This window comes from Gymnoscopelus braueri (assembly GCF_963280865.1).
Source record: "Gymnoscopelus braueri genome assembly, chromosome: 18".
NCBI classification, from domain to species: Eukaryota; Metazoa; Chordata; class Actinopteri; order Myctophiformes; family Myctophidae; genus Gymnoscopelus; species Gymnoscopelus braueri.
In genome coordinates, this window is record NC_137618.1 from 28,900,277 (window position 1) to 28,918,728 (window position 18,452).

The following is an 18,452-nucleotide window of genomic DNA, read 5'->3' on the forward strand; positions in this document are numbered from 1 at the left end:
CCTGACAGCATCTTGCGGGTTTGAATCTCAATCCCGATGACCGTTTCTGCGTGTCACTCCCCATCTCTCTCCCCATTTCCTGTCAGTCAGTCTACTGTCCTATCATTAAAGGCATAAAAGCCCCCCAAAAAAATTACATAATTGGTAAATGGTGCATTTAGCTGCCTTTCTCTGCAGTATTTTACAATGTGCAATACACCCAATCACCCCCCCCCCCCCCACACACACACACACACACACACACACACACACACACACACACACACACACACACACACACACTGGAGCATTCAGGGGTTCAGTCTTGCTCAAGGAAAGCCCCACATCCTGTAGTGTTTGCTATAGAACTGATGTGTCAATTTGGGGTAGTCTTGTATCTTCATTTTGACGCTGACAGAATCTTTCTGATGGACCAAAATAAAGAGATTAAAAACACTATTAAATTATGTCATTTCTAGCTAAATGTTTATATTTCCTGAACACCAAAGTATTCCAAACACACTGCACTATATGTTTTCTATTTCTCTTTGTCTTTACTTAGTCGACAGGCTGAAAGGGGGAAAAAAGACTGTCTGACTTACTTTTGATAGAAATCCTAATCCCAGTCCCAATCCCGGCCAGTACGACAACAGCAACAATACAGCAAGCAATGACAATGACCTGCATGGTAAACGAATCTGAACAAACAAGAACAAAAGGAAAAATATAAACAAACAACATTAGGATAATCGTAGGTTGCACCAACAGTTAATAAGATAAGCATGGTATTGTTGATGCACAACTTCATTTTAAGCATTGCTTCACAACTCAGGGATTAAAACCATAACCTACAGTATTTATTGACCTGTGATAAACATCAACAATGTTACTCTCTTGAGCTCTAGTGTTACTTTTTTGTATTCCCTTTGAGAGAAAAGTGGCATATACAGTACCTACTTTATGTTATGTCGGTTACACACTACACAAGGTTTTAATAATAATAAGTAAATATACGCTTGTGTGGACGGAGAAGGTTTACAGTTAAAATGCTGTTTTACAATTCAAATGTCTTAAAGAGATAGTTCACCCCCAAAATGCCTTTTTTCTATCGATTAGTCACCCCATGGAGACTTGAATTCATGGATATTTTTATTTTTTTGTCGCATTCCTAGGTCAATAATTTGATCACCGACAGCGGTTCCGGTAGGTAAGTCTCCATGGGGTGACTAATCAATAGAAATGTTTTTTTTGGGTGAACTATCCCTTTAAACATACTTACAAAACTCAACACAACTGAAAACAGATAAACAGGAACATTCCATGACCTCCCGGGGCCACAGGGGCCCTAAAAAATTATAGTGTGATTATTTCCTCTTGTTGTCATAGTGACTGACTTTATGTAATTTACCTGGAATAACTTGTGTGGCTTCTATAGTCTGGTTGGAGGTGGGGTTGTAAACCAGACATGTCACAGATTGAGAATTTGCTATGCTGATCTCACTGGTGACACTGTAGGTTCCATCTGTTGGGTCAGAGGTCACGTTGAGATTGACTTCATCGGGCTCCAGTTCAAGGCCATCTCTGGTCCATGAGACTCGAGGTTCAGGGAAACCTCCATGGGTGTTGCAGGTTGCTGTCTCTTCTCCAAGATTGATCTGGGGTGGCTGGAACGGTGCTGCATGAAGTTCGGGAGGAGGTTTAAATGAATGAATGCATGTATGTGGTCGTACTTTGTGTGTGTGTGTGTGTGTGTGTGTGTGTGTGTGTGTGTGTGTGTGTGTGTGTGTAACTTCCCCTTGGCCTGGGAATATGCTATGCGTTTGGTCTTCAGGCAGAGGATCTGAGCCACCCTGCTACACTCACCCCCCCTTTGAAACCCGATACGGGTCACGGCACCAATGTAATTCCCGGGATTTGAACCCAGTTCTCCCATGCGGGTAGGGACAGTAAAGCAAAACATCTTACTAGCCTAAAGGGGAATCCCCCAGGGCCGGGGGAGATATTAGGCTTTTGGCCTTCAGGCAGAGGCTCTGAGTCATTGTGAACTAAAGTGAACTGAGCTGACGGTACATGAATACAGACCATCTTACCTGCAACATACAGAGCTACCGGGCAGAGTGTCTGCGGTTGGCTGACCTTTGGTTGATAAATCACCTCAAAGAGCGTTCCGTCGTCTTTCAGCGTCAGAGACACGAACACAAGAGAAAAGTTCCCAGAAGCCAACCGATCCATGAAGATCTCAGTTCTGTTCTGATATGAATGTTTGATGTGTTGAAACTGCTGTTTCCCTTTGTTGAACACTTGAACGACATGGGGAGAATCTTGGCTCTGAGTCTGCCAGTAAATGCGGCTCTGATTGAGCAGAGCCGGTGAATCAAGGTTTACTTTGCAAGGCCACTGCACCCTTTCTCCTCTCGTCCCGTTGACCGTTGTGTTGTGTGATGACACCAGCAGTGGAAACACTGGAGCAAAAACAAACATCATAGACAGAAATGAGGGTGAAAGGCTTAAGTGAATGGAAGTGTTACAATACATCAAACAGTCTGATGCAGGAGAGGATGTAATCATGTCAGATTGCCTTTAACCAACCAAACCACAGAATGTCTTTTTAAATGTGAAAGGCCTGGACTGGAGATTGAATACAAGCTATAAATGATGTTACAAATCAAGACATGATCCACAGAAGAGAAACTTTGGAGTCATGTAACCCAGTTTCACTGCCCACACAACTTCCCAGTAGGTTTCTAGTAATGTCCACTTCCAGTAATCTGTTCTGTGGAAGGAAGTCTGCCGTAGACAAGAACACAACATTTATTACTTTTTGTATTTTTAAGTGTGAAAGGTCTGGACATAAGATTTCATACTGTACCTACAGTATATTACAAATCAAGACGTGGTCCAGTTTCACTGTTTTGACATATAGTCAGTACTGTGTTGTGCTATCGTATGTCAGGTATGTCTGTGCTGTCTGTGTACCACCAGTAGCTATGTTATATGTTAAAGGTAGGGCAACAAATAAGGGACAACGTCAGATATTTACATACAAAAAATAATGAAAATTTGAAAACCGCTGAAAAAGTAGCTGTCTAGGTATGTAGAAAAATATGACATACTGTAATGACGTGAAGTTGCTAATTGTACATACTGTATCGACTGTACTTGATATAATTATTGGTATAGTACATGGTAAATGTCTCAAATTCAAAACCAGCTATATTTGTAATGCTCTGGAACCCTTTCTACTGGTAAATGTTAAAGTAAATCTATACTGTGATGACATGTATCCTTGTAATTGTTTATGAGGCTTGGGTGAGTTTACCAGGGTGGGCTTCTTGCACTCACAATGTTTTTTTTGTTCAATCACAAAAGTAACACAAAGTAAATAAAAACAATGACTTACGGCATGAGATGATAGCCATTGTCTCTATTGCCATTTCCTTCTGTCCGTCTCCTGAAGCCACCAGCTCTGAGGAGGAAGTAGAATAGCAGACATGAACCACCTCTCTCTCTCTCTCTTTCTCTCTCTCTCTCTCTCTCTCTCGCCCTCTCTCTCTCTCTCTCTCTCTCTCTCTCACACACAATCCCTTTACGCTACTTCCTGTTGTCCACTCAGCCGTGTTTATGTAATAGTAATGTAGCCTTTTGTGCTTTTGTGGAACTCACACAGTACTTAAAGTACGCCTCATTTAGGCAGCTATTCGATGCCATTTGCCAGGCAGGCTTCTGCCTCCACCAGTAGAAATGCATTCTTCTGTGACAAGAGGCAGCGTTCCTGGGCCAGGTGGTCAGCGAAGGAGTCACTTGAATACTTTATTGGTGATTTTTAAAGGCACAGGCGGTACAACTTGTTGAAAACACGTCAAATGGATGACACAAGAGGCTTGTTTCCATTGTGGTCCAATAGTGCAACAAAGAAACGCCTACACAATATAGAAATTTAAATATACAGATTAAATTCGGCATTGTCTTACTTTTATTTTATTGTAATGTATTTATGTATTTTGTATATAACACACACACACACACACACACACACACACACACACACACACACACACACACACACACACACACACACACACACACACACACACACACACACACACACACACACACACACACACACACACACACACGCATGCACGCACGCACGTGTGACATGTTGGGTTTACAACCCCACCTCCAACCAGACCATAGCAGCCACACAAGTCATTCCAGGTAAACACTCCAGTGTCCCAGTTTTTCCAGGTGACTAATATCATGGCAGCCAAACTGAACCCTGAAACTGAACCCCTAATCATTTTCATCAGGCAGGGCCGGACTGGGACCAAAATTCAGCCCTGGCATTTTGGTCCGGACCGGCCCACCCCCTGGGCGTTTCGTCAAGGGGGGGTGGGGGGGAGGGGGGGGAGCGTTTCACTGTTTCAGCAGCCCAGCCCTGCACATGAACTCTGCAGCCGCACTGAGGTGAGGCCCCTGCTGGAAAGCATCCCAGCCCAAACATTAACGTAACTAATAATTTGGCCACGCGACCCGGAAATGACCGTAATAATCCTAAAACGGGAGCGAAAATATATAAAAAAAAAAAAAAAAAACATGCTACCATGCTTCCTCTCCCAGGAAATGGAATCATGTAATTCTGCAAAAATAGCAGAACTACAAGCTCACAACACATTGTAAACGTGTAGATCATTTTTTATCATCATTATCACCACATTGCCACCATGCCATTAAAAAAATACATTTGTCCTAATCTAACACACTTTCCAAAACAAAAATGTATAATGTTTTCTCTCTAGAAGACTTGTATTCAATCATAGGCCTACTGTTGTGTATTCGGATGTATGAAATCCCACACCATCACCTGGGTATTGTTATTGTTGGATTGTTTTGAAAACATGAAATAAATATGTTCATGACACATAGCTATTTGAATAACTTGTTAGCTGCAGAAAGATGTAGGGCTTCAATTATTTATTATTTTCTTCAGAGGCTTATAATTAATGTAATAATAATACATTTTATATTTGACCCAAATCTCAAAGTGCTACATTGCATAAAAAGTCAAGAAAGGAGGCTTGTACTTTTCAATGCTAGAAGGAACTTCCATGTCTTGACTTATTTTAAATGTATCTTAAATTTGACTGTACACTGCAAGGGCTGAGGATAGCTTAGTAGCATTTCACTGCTCACATCTGGCTGTATTATTGAGCTGCTGTCCTCTGGTGTTTAAAACCGAGCATTACAGTTTGGACTGTCGGGACATTAAATAATGCTTCACTGTTGAGTAGTAATGTTAATAGTTTTTTCCCCTGATTTGTTCAGATTTCTTTGACATGTAGGCCATTTGCACAGTCATACAGACAGACAGACAGACAGACAGACAGACAGACAGACAGACAGACAGACAGCACCCTTATATATTACATTATGCTTTAAACAGCACTTCACCTATTTCCTATCTTCATATAATTGCTCCTCACTAATGCTAGGCTGTAAGATATATAATAAATAATAAAGTAAAATAAAATGTCCTTGCTTGCACCTAAAACGTCCAGGCCTGACTGGCATTAGTGAGAACCAATTGTGAACAAAGCCTGAAAATGTATGAAACGGTCCTTTAAGGATATTAAGACGAAGACACAGTGCCCACTTCATAGAAGTGCGCAGTTCTCCTGTTATCAACTGGACTCCCTCCTATTACTGAGGATAAGGTTAGAAATAAATACGTTTAGGGTTAGGCATAGTTTTACTGAGGTTACGTTTAGGAATTAGGTTAGGTTTAGGCTAGCCTGGGATCAATGCCATTTTCGGGTTTCTGATCCGGTCGGAGCGGAAATAACTTTACGTCATCAGGCGGCCGGAACCAACGGTGCCGTGCACCTCCAAAATTATTCCCCTAGTTTAAAATGTGTATAGTTTTGTATACTCGTTTCGTTTCTTTTGGTATAATGATCGTTTGGTGTGTTCATCTTTTATTCTAACTCGTAGCGTGACTAGCGACTATAAACTATTTGATTCGCATTATGTCGGTTTAAAAGAAACGAATAGCAGGCTTTCCTTATATAAGCTAGTTGATCACGGAATTCAGCTGCTTTCCTCCGCAGTGGATAGTCTGTTGATGCGAGGTTAGGTTTAGGCATAGTTTACTTTACTGAGGTAGCTACGTTTAGGAATACAAGGTGAATACCGCCCGGTTTTTGCCCCGGAGCGACTGTGTTTTGGGGCGAGCGTTTTGGTATTCGTCATAATAATATGTCCCTCCCCTTGCTTCTTCATAAGTTTCGATTCTTCACCGTTACAATATAGTTCGTCATTCGTTGCATTGGAGAAGATGGCGACGGGTGGGGTTCCTTTGGAGCAGTTGAGCTGCTCCATCTGTTTGGAGGTGTTCTCCAGCCCGGTCACTCTGCCCTGCGGACACTGCTTCTGCCGGGGCTGCATCCACACCTACTGGGACAAAGGGGACATCAGCTGTCCTCTCTGTTTGACACGTTTCCCTCACAGACCTGATCTGTCCGTCAACGTCATCATGGAGGAGCTGGCCAGCGGGCTGCGGGTACGAGACGAACCGCTGGTTCCAGGTCAGTGGTGGAAGAAGGATGTTTTACTTAAAGTAGCAGATCTACAAACGAAAATAGCAGATCTACAAGCTCACAACGCGATGTGAGCTTGTAGATTGGCTATTTTCAAAATAGCCAATGTATAAAATAGGGCTAACGTGTTTAATGCATGTTTTATAATATAATAATTAACTAGTAACTAAAGTTTCCAAATAATTGTAGTGGAGTAAAAGTATAACATTTGTTGAAGTAAAAGTATTGACAATTGGAAATACTCCAGTAAAGTATAAATACCTCGAAATATATATTTTTTAAGTACTTGAGTAAATGTACTAAAGTTACTTTACACCATTGGTTCCAGGTCCTCCAGACTGCATGATCTCACAGATCCCAAAGTTTGCTACAGAAGATTTGCAGAATCCGATGGCAGCCAAACAGAACAAAGTCCTATGTTCTCGACATCTCCAAGAGATGAGTATTTTCTGTGTGGAAGATAACACTCTTTTGTGTGATAAATGTGCTGCTCACCATAAGACACACAAAACTGTGCCAGCTGTTGAGCAGATACCACAAATAAAGGTAAGAAAGAAAAGAAAATAGGCCTATATACTACTCTGTAGGCTAAACACTGGTAATTCTGTTTAAAATGTTATATTTGTGAATTGAGTGGACAACATTTTCTGGTAATAATTATCTGGTGACTGGGACTGGCCGCTGTGCAAGCAGCATCACTGGTCCGTTCGTTTAAGTTTCATTTCTCAGAATGGAAACAAGTTGTGTTTCATTTCATGTACTTTGATAGATACTGCTGCGAAATGAGAAGATCAGGACAACAAACATGACACGCAACTTAAAGGTGGACATTCTTAAAGCGCAGATGAACACAGAAGCATTTAAGGTAAAGTATTTTTAATCCACATTACGCCATTTAGAAGAGTGACGCACATACCCCTCCCTTCCTCCCTCTGTTTTCTTTCTTTCTTCCTGTGTGTGTGTGTGTGTGTGTGTGTGTGTGTGTGTGTGTGTGTGTGTGTGTGTGTGTGTGTGTGTGTGTGTGTGTGTGTGTGTGTGTGTGTGTGTGTGTGTCTGTCTCATCATGACAGTGAGCAGAGATAGGCGACTGTATTCCAGAAATGAAACGTCACTATGACGTTGCAGACTGTTACCAACATTAAATATTAATTCAACTACTTTATTTGAGTTAATGCTTTAACAACAACATGACCTATATGTCATAGCAGCAACAGCACAAGAGTGAAAGACAGGATGGAGGTAAGGATACGAGTAAGAGTCAGAACTAAACCAATATGAATAAGTATATGAACACTTTCGGCATCTATCTGCGCTTTGCCATTTCATTTATAGCGAGGCATAGTGTTGTAGGCAAAACTATCTCTTACACAGAGCCATGCTATGATGACTCCATAGCCATGCTATGAAGGCACATGCACCTAGCTTTTATTAATTATTCCTGGGATATCGACGACGTTCACTAGTAAGAGACCACACCTCTACTTAAGCTTAATAATGTATTGAAACGTAATGAAATTAATGTTGAACGGGATGAGGAACCCAAGGTAGGGCGAGACTCAGGGTCGGGGCGTAGTCTCGGGAGCTGACGGCCATCGAGCGAAGAAATAGACGCAGAAGGGGTGGAGGAGGACGACAAATTTGAAAGCAATGAATAACAGAAATAGCCGATCTACAAGCGCAGTACTCACAACCACTTGCGTAGCGTGGATGAAAATTTTGACTGGGCCAATCAGAATCTCTAATCTAATGGGTGCGACAAGTAATTTGGCACTGATTGATCCAGCGGTTTGCTAGATAAGCTCTGGACACACACACACACACACACACACACACACCACACACACACACACACACACACACACACACACACACACACACACACACACACACACACACACACACACACACACACACACACACACACACACACACACACACACACACACACACACCTCCTTCAGAGAAACATGTATTCTGGCACTATACCTCTTCACTGGGTCTCTGAATGAGTTAACAGACATATTTCTTTAGAACAGACTTAAGTTGTATTTAGTTCATAACCCACTAGACTATTCAAATCAATCAAAGGCACCATCTGAATACAGTGATGTGATGCTGGTTTTAGAACTTGGGACCTGCTTCACATTACAACCTGCCTAGTTCTACTTTATGTGTGTAAATACTAGATTGAGATGTTACCGCCCTCCAGTGGCTGTACTGCATTATTGCATTGGTTTTCATAATGATGCCCATTTTCTATGTTGTGTTGTTGTATTGACAAGGAAGTGATATTCTTCATATTGTTTCTTGTTCTATGCTCGGTCCTATCTATTCATTGTTATTTGTTCTGTATCTTGTAAAGCATGTTTTTGCATTAATTTGACTCCCGTCTCTTGCTCTGTTAGGATTCAACTAAGCTTCAGCAAGAGGAGTTGGAGGTTGATTTCTCCAGACTCATATCTGCCATCACTGATGTGAAGAGACACCTGATGGCTTCCATGGAAGAAAAGGAGAAAAGGCTGCTGCAGAAAACTCAGAGCGAGGTTGCAAAGATGGAAGCCACCTGCAAAGGCCTAGAGGATAAGGTGTCCAACATGGATGCCAGCCTGAAAAGCACAGACCCCGGCACAATAATGCAGGTGGGTTTCCACAAGGATAAGTATAAAAAAGAACAGCTAAAGGTTATTTCACACTTGGTCTGTTTGGTGTTTTTTATTGAAGATCCCAGGCCGTTTCCCTGAGAATTTGGTACTTTGGTCAAGTTTGATTGATTGATTGAATATTTTATTAACAGTTTGCAAATAGTACAGTGGAACGATTTTACAATGATGCTAAAGGGTAACAAAAAGGGTCTTGTTCCATTGCAATTCATCAAGACAAGTGTGTGAAAGCTGTTTTTGAGCTGGGTGTGGTCTACTAAAGCACTCACAGGCCCAACTCAAAATGGTGGTCTGGGTTTCAAAGTGACCCGCTCAGCACAATGGATGTCCTTGGATGCAGTTGGTTTCATGTGTTGAACATAATTGCAGCAAAATGGGCAATATTACATATTGTTGCTGTCAGCTGGAAACCTTGTATGTCCAAAACCGTTACTTCTTAAAAAATTGAAAAAAGAACCTGTGTTTCAATGGATCCTATAAAGTTATTTAGTTACAAGCTCTTGTTAATACTTTTCATTTGTTAATTATTTGTAAAAACCCACAGACAGACTTAAAGCTGCTCTATGTAACTTTCCTTTTCTCCCCCGGATTTGACCCGTTTTCCTTTTTTGTTTTGTTTACCATTGAGCTAATAGAGCCTGCCTGCTTGCTCAGGGGATAAATGTAATCTTGACCATCGGGTCAGATCCTGTGTCTAGGTGAGACATGACCTTTCACACAATCTGTCTCAATAGAAGAGCAGGGAGACAAAATACAACCACCCCAATTATATAAGTTATATTGTATTAACATACTCTACTATACAGATTGGACAAAATTACATTTTTTTTAATTTTTACATAGTGCAGCTTTAATCACTTTAAAACGAGCCTCTGTGTTTTTCGCATGTCATCAAAAACCTGCTATTTTCACAGCAGATGTACAGGCTCGGTAGCACATTGGGATGCGGTGCTTTGTGAGCTTGTAGATAGGCTATATACAACACTTAAACAACAAAACAAAAAAACAATATTTACCACCCAGAATTGGTAATTTTGTAAATAATGAATTTGTTCGATTAACTGTTACACTCCTAAATCGATCCAGGGTTCAGAAGGATAGCCATGAAGTGAAATCTGTGAATATTAATCACCCCCCAATTTAATAACCGGTCCTGGGTGAAGATGCTAAGTAGAAAAATGTACCACAAAACCAAGTTTGCTTATACAGTATTATTCTCGATAGGCACTAGACTTAAACCCATGGCGTCATTTAAACGTGTATTCACCTTATCAGCTGAGCCTAAATGTGTGTAACTTATAAAAGCAGATGAATGTCATTGTGGAATAGAAATGTGATCTATACATTGGGCCATACGTGGTAATGAGCCACAGCGTTATGGATCTTTCAGGCTTATAATTCACTGCAAAGAAGTTCAAGCCATGCATCAGCAATCCAGTCCCCTGATGGTGTGACCCTTGACCCTGAGGAGAAACTAACAGAGTCCAGAGACATCAGAGAACAACTAATTACTGCTGTCACAAGCATATGGAAGGGTAAGAAGCATCATCTTTATCATCATGATCATCATCATCATCACTGATATAGTTTAGTACCAGTAGCATTCGAATATTCTAATATTCTGTCTCCAAAAACCTCAACCAAACATGCAGGCAGAACATTTCCTCTTCAATTTGGATTAAATTGTCAACATCAAAAATTTAAGTAAAAAGGAATCAGTAAACACTTTCCAGAGGACTTCCTAACAGGTGTCCTCAGGTTCCTTGAGAATTTGGACACACACATTAAGGCCTCCTTTAGACAACAACGGTCTCTAGAGAAAACGGAAAAATAAAATATCAGATGTGCCTTCCGTTTAGACTGCAACGGCGTTATCAGGGGTTGAAAACGCTAAAAGTGAAACCCCCTTCTAGAGTAGAAATCTTTGAAAACGCTACGCCTCGCGTCTCCATGTAAACAGGCAATACGGGGGAAACAGCAAAACGTGTGACTCACGTCACGTAAGCTATTACATTGGTGTAAACAAACAGCTGTGATGGACCACTGGCCTAGCGGTCCAGGCACCTAGGCTACAATGTAGCCTGACAGTGCGTCGCGGGTTCGAGTCCCGATCCCGACTACCCATCTCTCTCCCCATCTCTTCAGCCTACTGTCCTATCTATAATAAAGTCATAAAAGTCCAATAATAAATCTAAGACCCCCAAAAAAACAAAACAGCTGTGATAGGAAGTAGAACGGAAGTGGTTCTACACATGCGTGACTGGTCTATCTGCGCGTCACCTAGCCACCTGGAATGCTCACTATAGCGTTTTCAATCACTGTTGCATCTCTGTGTAAACGCAGAATAAAAAGTGACAACGCAATGGCACATGTCGTTTTCTGTTCTGATCGTTCTGATCGTTGTGTCATAGATGCTGTGTAAACGTGGTTTAAAGCCACATGACGTTCAGACATGAATACCGTTACATGCCACCACATTTCCTGAAAATCTAGAAAGTCTGAATGGAGCTTAACTGTAAATTGTAGGTGTGATTTAATTGTAGCTTCCCACAGTACATTTAACAGCTATGTCTGATGCTCTTATTAGATTAGATTAGTCTAGATACACTTTATTAATCTCTGAAGGGAAATGAAGGTGTTACAGCAGCATGGTGTGAAATAATATACAAAACAATACGAAAACTATACAAAACAGTACACCAAACACCATCTCAACCATACACATATACATTCCTTCCTAACCACAACCAACCATACGCATGGGCACAATCACACTTGAGCAGGCCGACACAGAACCACATGCATTAGAGTTGTGAAACGGTCTGTAACAGTTTTTGAACCAATCCACAATGAGACAATCACCTCTGACGTGACCTCTAAATGACCTGGGAGGGAGTTCTTATTCATTGCAAAGTCTAATGGCTGTTGGTACAAAGGAAGGTAGAGTGAGCCTCTGGCTGAAAGTGCTCACCCTCTTCTGCAGCTCGTCATCGAGTGGATGGGACGGGTTATCCAGGATGGAGTTGAGTTTGTCCCTCATCCTTCTCTCTGCAACTACCTTCAGCCCATCCATCTCTAGGCCAACAACGGAGCTGGCCCTTTTATGATCTTTTATGATTAGGCTTATGCAGTTCCTAGGCCTTGATGACAAAGAGGAAGATATATTCCTCTTATATAAATGGTTCGCTGCAGGTTTAAAGCTGAGACCAGTGTAACAACCAGGTCACACTGCTACTGATCACAGCCAGATACTCAAAACCAGACACCACCTGATAAAGTATATTCCTTTGAGTTCCATTTTGTCTGTTTCTAGACCAAGGCCCCATCGCTGCAAAAAACGTGGACATTGATTTTACATCCTTGAATCCTCCATTGTGTAAGCTGGAGAAATGTAAGTACAACTTTGAATTCAGTGTTTGTTATTTACAGTTTGTATTAACAAAACACATTAAAGTAAAGGTTTCAATAATATTGAGGTCATCACATAATCTTCCGTTATTAACAACAAACAAAATAATAAAAAATACACATTTTCTGAATGTTATTCCACAGATAAAGAGTCTCTCACCCTTGATCTGACAACTGCAGGCGGCTACATTTGGGTGTCTCCTGATAAAACTTGGGCTAGGAATACAAGTCCAGATGCCCAGCCACTTGAAAATCACCCAGAAAGGTTAAACAGCAATCAGGTTAGGGCTACACAATCCTTCACGGAAGGAAGGCATTTATGGAAAGTAAACTTTTCCAATTACCCGGTATGTTTTGGGATAAAAAGTAATGAAATTAGTTGGTTGGTTGCGATTTCACGTATTTATCAAACGCAACAATTCTCAAAAGAAGTCTCAAAACTATTCAATAAACAAGGCAATAAACGTGTAATTGAAAAGGATACCATATTCTTAACAGAAGACGAGATCTCCTTTGGTGTGTATTTAGATTATGACTCTGGAATCCTGTGTCTGTATTATGAGCAAGGTCTTAATAATCCAGGATACCTGCATACCTTCACCACCAGTTTCAATGAACAGGTTATTTTCCCAGTGTTTCAAGTGTGTGAAAAAGCAGCTGTAAGTTTGTCATAGAGGTGCTTGGACTTTGGCTGCCTATTAGATGAGTCCAGCGGCTGTTTAAGACTGTAATGTAATGAAGTGAGGTTGATGAACATGATGGTTCTATGATATGTCACAGAAATGGTGCATGCATGTATGTAAAATTACCGGATCCAGAAGGCGGGATCAGGCAGGTTAATTCAGAATGAAAACCAGGCTTTACACGGGTACTGCGGAAAGCCTACAGTAGGGACGCATGGTCACAATTAAAGAGTTTTATTTTTCTTCTATCCAATTCTTATAAGCCTGTTAACTTCTGTTAACAAGTCTAGTCAAGTACTGTTGACAAAGTTCTAGCATGTTGCTCTAAATCTGTAAAGTATCCAAAAAAAAAATCTTATCTGAATTAAGCAACACTATATACAAATAATGAAAGCCAAGTCTTTATTTTTTATATAATCTGATGAAACCCCAAAACAGCTATATGGACATAAAAAACGAGATTTTTTTTTGTTGTTTTTGTTTTTTCCAAATGAGTTTCAGTGACATCCGTCTGATTTCAATAGAACTCTGGCTTACAACAACTAGCAGAACAAAAGCACTCTTTAATTCATCAGTGCCCGAGCACTGCACCAGTGCAAAGCCCTATTGAAATGCAAGACGTTGTTATTATTCTTTGCACAAATCAGAGGTGCGAGGGCCCGCTGGCCCGGTCATCGCGGCTTGCAGCTTTAATTCTCATTTTTACTTCATATGGTGAAAAAGTGGTCTGTTAAAATATTATATTGTCAGGATTTGTAAAAGTGATGGACACTGAAGTCTCATCAGAGCCGTTAGAAGATATCAAAGCTGTCAAAAGTGTGTCTGCTCAGTGGATTTTGCTGTTATGTGCATTATAATTCATGCATAGTCAGAGCTTGGTTGAAGTTGAGTAATGGGAAGTGAAAAGTCTCCACTGAAGTATTTGGAGGCGGTGCATTCATTGGACTTTGAAGGGATTGCCCCCCCCCCCTTTTTTTTTGGAGGGGAAAGAGGAGCCAGTGATGTTAAGCTCTTAGATAAACTGGCTAAAAACTAATGGACTGGAGAAAATGCAATCCCAATCAGGCAAACAAACTATGCCGGGGGGTGGGGTGAGTCACAGCAGCCGCTCTCTTTTCTTCTTCTTCAACGCTAGGTGGCACTGTATGTATATTACACTGTATGCCTCTATTTGTGATGCCTTTGAGAGATGTTTATAGAAATCGTTCATTCTGTTTTCCAGATGTTATTTTTATCTGATGACATTTTGAAAGCGTTTTCAGTTACAAAAGTTATGTTTGTGTTATTGTTATATCATTTTATAATTTAACCACTTAAGCCCGCCTACAGTATATACTTTGTGGCACGAGAAAAATTTATGAAAATAGTTGATCTACAAGCTCACAACACAGCATTGTAAGCTTGTAGATTGGCTGTTTTTGAACATTTGTAAAGGTTTTCACGTGTCACGCCTAAAGTATAGGCACCAGGGTTCAAGTGATTAAAGGAGAACTTTGCCGGCATTTAATGTGAATCACCACCAGCCCGGGTGAAACGAATGCATCGTCCTAGGTAGGCTGGAATCAATTTTACAGTATGGCCTCTAGATGCAGAACACAGAAATGTCATGTCAGATTTTCACACAGTTACACAGATCACACAGATTTTCACACAGTTAAATACTGCTGACGTTCCACTTTAAGTTTCAAACAGCAGATGATGTGTTGTGTTTTATTTTATTGAGTGATTTCATTACCTAACTAAGTTTATGTTGGGTTCATTCATTGTGATTTATACCAGTTGATAATGTAATGGACCAAATCAGAATGTTTGTAAACTTTCTTTTTCCTTCTATGGATGTCTACACAATATACGATAAAGCATCCAGTCCATTAGCTATGTATCTTTTGTCAATTTCTCTGTTCTTCCAATAAATACGGTTCATCATAATGATACTGTGACGCTACCTGCCGTAATCCATTTGGAAATAAATGTTTGGTTATGGTGACTTCATGATTTGGTCTGTTGTATATTGTAATTATATTGGCAGTTATAAATAAAATGTATATAAATGAACAATTAATAACAATTAAAGGTAGGGTAAGTGATTTTCTTTGATTAAAATAAGTGTTAAATAGCACTATATTCTGATAGTACTCATTGCTATAGAGTGTTTGTTCAATAATTAGAGTCTCCATGTCTCTCCAACGCTTTATTAAACAGAAAATGCATTTTCAAGTTGCGATACCAATTTTATCCAATCAGGATGTACAACTCAGTCAGTATACAGATTAAACAAGTGAAATTGGAAGTGATGACACAAATAAATGAGCAGACAAAATTATAACTGGAACACTATAAAAAAATAAAGCTGATTAATGGGTACTCTCTCCTGATTGTCTGACATTTTGTCACCTACCTGAAAATGTATTTTCTGTTTATTAAAGAGCTGGAGAGATGTATCAGAATATAGAGCTTTAACTTTTTAATGAAAATCTTTTTGTCTTAACCAAAACATATCACTTACCCTACCTCTAACAATGTTTGACTGAGTGATTTTTATTTCAACTTACTGGTTCTGTTGAATTTCATTTCAGGTGAAGAAGTGTAATGGTTTAATGTTTAAAATTATGTTCATTATTATTAGCAAAATGTGGTACCCGTATAACTTCCATGTGACAAGCATCATATTCATAATGCTGCGTGTAAGTACTTTGAACTGAGGACCTTGGCAGTCGTTACTCTGTCCAACCATTGCGCCTGTCACAGTGTGTTCTTGACTTGACGTCACCATGGTAGTAAGGACACGCTCACCATGCACTTCATACGCATCAGAAGGGTCAGTTGCCTCGTTCACTTGCATTCTAGAGCCAGATTCCAATACTCAAAAGTGCAATACATACTCCTTCCGACGTCCTAACTTTTCTTCGGAACGGGAAGTGATATAACTACAAATTCCAAGCTTCGGATGGGCTTTTCCTCGGAATCTCGGAACTATTGCTCATTAGACCCCCGCCTCCGAGTGAGCAGGCGAGGAGGAGAGGCGAGGACGGAGGAATCGATCGGGTTCGTTTTAAGTAATGGGAAACGCTCCACACTCAGTCAGCGTCGTCAAAGCGGTTTGACCCCCACTTGCTTGACAGCTATTGAGACCGTTTCCACCAGGGTCCTACAGTATACGTTCCCCAGCTCAATACATTATCCCTCCTACTGTGTTGCAGCCAGTCTGTTTACATTATGGAGCTCGCTAGTTGACTTGCTAATGTTAGATAGCCTAACACGTACCTCAATGTCAAGAACAATGTGCAATTTTGCGGGTGGTCTAAACCAGCGCTTCTCAAAGTGGGGTCCAGGGACCCTCAGGGTTCCTTGGGGGGTGTTCCAAATGGACGGTAACTCTGAGAATACAGAAATGGAACCAAATGGACCGCTTGCGGGTCCATTTGGTTCCATTTGTAGACTCAGATTTATGGGGGTCCTTTGAGATAATTTTTTTTTTGAGAACCACTGATCGAAACTATTCCGCCCATCACAACATGCCAATTTGGATGGCGCACTCGCTTGGCCTGGTGGCTCGCTCGGGCGAGCCTCAAGGCCTTGCTGTTGTTGTGCCTGCCTTGTCAAATGATGTAAAAATCACTGTGATGGGGCCATGGTTTGACCCTGGAAAGTGGAAACATAATGACCCTGGGAACATAAAGAAGCTTTTTCATCTTCCCACATAGGACCCCGGAAACATAGGGATGACCCCCCTCACCAGCACTGTACCACATTATGCTCCATTTTATTTCTACTCTTCTCCTCCCCTTTAATTTCCTCATCTGTCCATTCCTCTCTTTTTCCTCATCCCCTCTTTAACCCCCATCTTGTAGCGGCTCCTGGATCCTGAGGTTCCCATGTCTGTGCCTAGATTAATCCCTGATCCACAGGTGTGATAATCCCAAACAGAATGGTCCAGCTGAACAGCGGGGCTGACAGCACTCGGGGCCCCGGTCTGCTTTGATCACAGGGACCTAGCCTGGCTCCAGACCAGACGGACGCAAGAGACATGGATTGTTTGTCATAGTTAATAGTTAAGAGAGAATAAGAAATGCTGGTTGTGGTTTGACGAGTGGAGACTGTTATCATAGACACTGTGGTTCAGTAAACTGGGAGTTCATTTAATTCTGTGTAAAAATGTACTAGTACTTGTACTTGTAGTATGACTAAAAAGCTTGTAGATCAGCCATAAAACAAATGTGTGAAAGAGCTTGAAAAATCTTGTTTTATGGGGGGCCCTGGAACAAAATCTTTTCAGATGGGGGTGTGCAGCCAAATAGTCTACATATCAGTTAGGGGGTCCTTGACATGAAAATGTTGTGAGAAGCACAGTTCAGTCCAGTGATGTAAAAATCAGCAATGGGACGGTTTGTAAAATTTTCCAGTACAAATGTCATACACGCTGTTGAACTTCATGTGGCATGTGAATACAAGTGAACGGGACTGCCCTTACACAACTGTAGGATGGGTGATGGCTGATTTCAGCAGTCAAACTAATTAGACGCTGAGCTGGGTGTGACCACACACCAGCTGTTGTGTATCGAGCACACTGGATAAATCACACACGCACACCTGTACGTACCTTTGTAATGACATTTTTTTAATTATTATTATCATATCCTTGACCTCTAACACAGTGGTTCTCAACCTTTCCTGGATCAGGGCTCACTTGAAAATCTTGGGTGGCCATGTTCAGGTCAGATGGGTACGTGAGCCGCCCGCGTTTTCAGAGCATGTTTTTTTTAATGATCAATCAATCGATTGTGTTCTGATTTGGATCAATGGAACTAACTACGCAAATGTTTTACTTCTGCGCTCGGGCGGCGCAGTGGTATAAGTCCCTGCCCACCACCACGGAGGTTGTGAGTTCGAATAGTAATGGCTAGTCTACATTTTTAAAAATAAAATAAAGGAACTAATGCAGTATACTTTAAGTTCCTATTTATTGTTGCATCACAATGAATTCATTTTTGCAAGGTTTAAAAATAATACCTTTTATATTAGTGTTTTGCCAATTATTTGGGGGTCCACCTGCAATGATCCTCACGGCCCACCAGTGGGCCCCGGCCCACAGGTTGGGAATCGCTGCTCTAACATCTTATTTCCAT

General features: G+C 41.0%; 2 protein-coding genes across 2 annotated transcripts; one reads left to right on the forward strand and one right to left on the reverse strand.

The window, feature by feature from the left end:
- Positions 1-259: 259 nt before the first annotated feature.
- Positions 260-3,492, reverse strand: LOC308106160 (T-lymphocyte activation antigen CD80-like). The gene is made up of 5 exons (XM_080457214.1): positions 3,380-3,492; positions 2,070-2,441; positions 1,388-1,654; positions 582-677; positions 260-404 (listed from the first exon to the last, which is right to left on the reverse strand). The coding sequence occupies exons 1-5, from the start codon at positions 3,411-3,413 to the stop codon at positions 340-342; spliced, it is 834 nt and encodes a 277-aa protein (XP_080313340.1). The 5' UTR covers positions 3,414-3,492; the 3' UTR covers positions 260-339.
- A 2,742-nt stretch (positions 3,493-6,234) lies between these two features.
- On the forward strand, positions 6,235-15,318 carry LOC308073908 (E3 ubiquitin-protein ligase TRIM65-like). Its single transcript, XM_080413189.1, has 7 exons — positions 6,235-6,563; positions 6,904-7,121; positions 7,345-7,440; positions 8,981-9,214; positions 10,626-10,770; positions 12,549-12,626; positions 12,788-15,318. Exons 1-7 carry the CDS (start codon positions 6,314-6,316, stop codon positions 13,315-13,317), a joined length of 1,551 nt encoding a protein of 516 aa, XP_080269315.1. The 5' UTR covers positions 6,235-6,313; the 3' UTR covers positions 13,318-15,318.
- Positions 15,319-18,452: the final 3,134 nt, after the last annotated feature.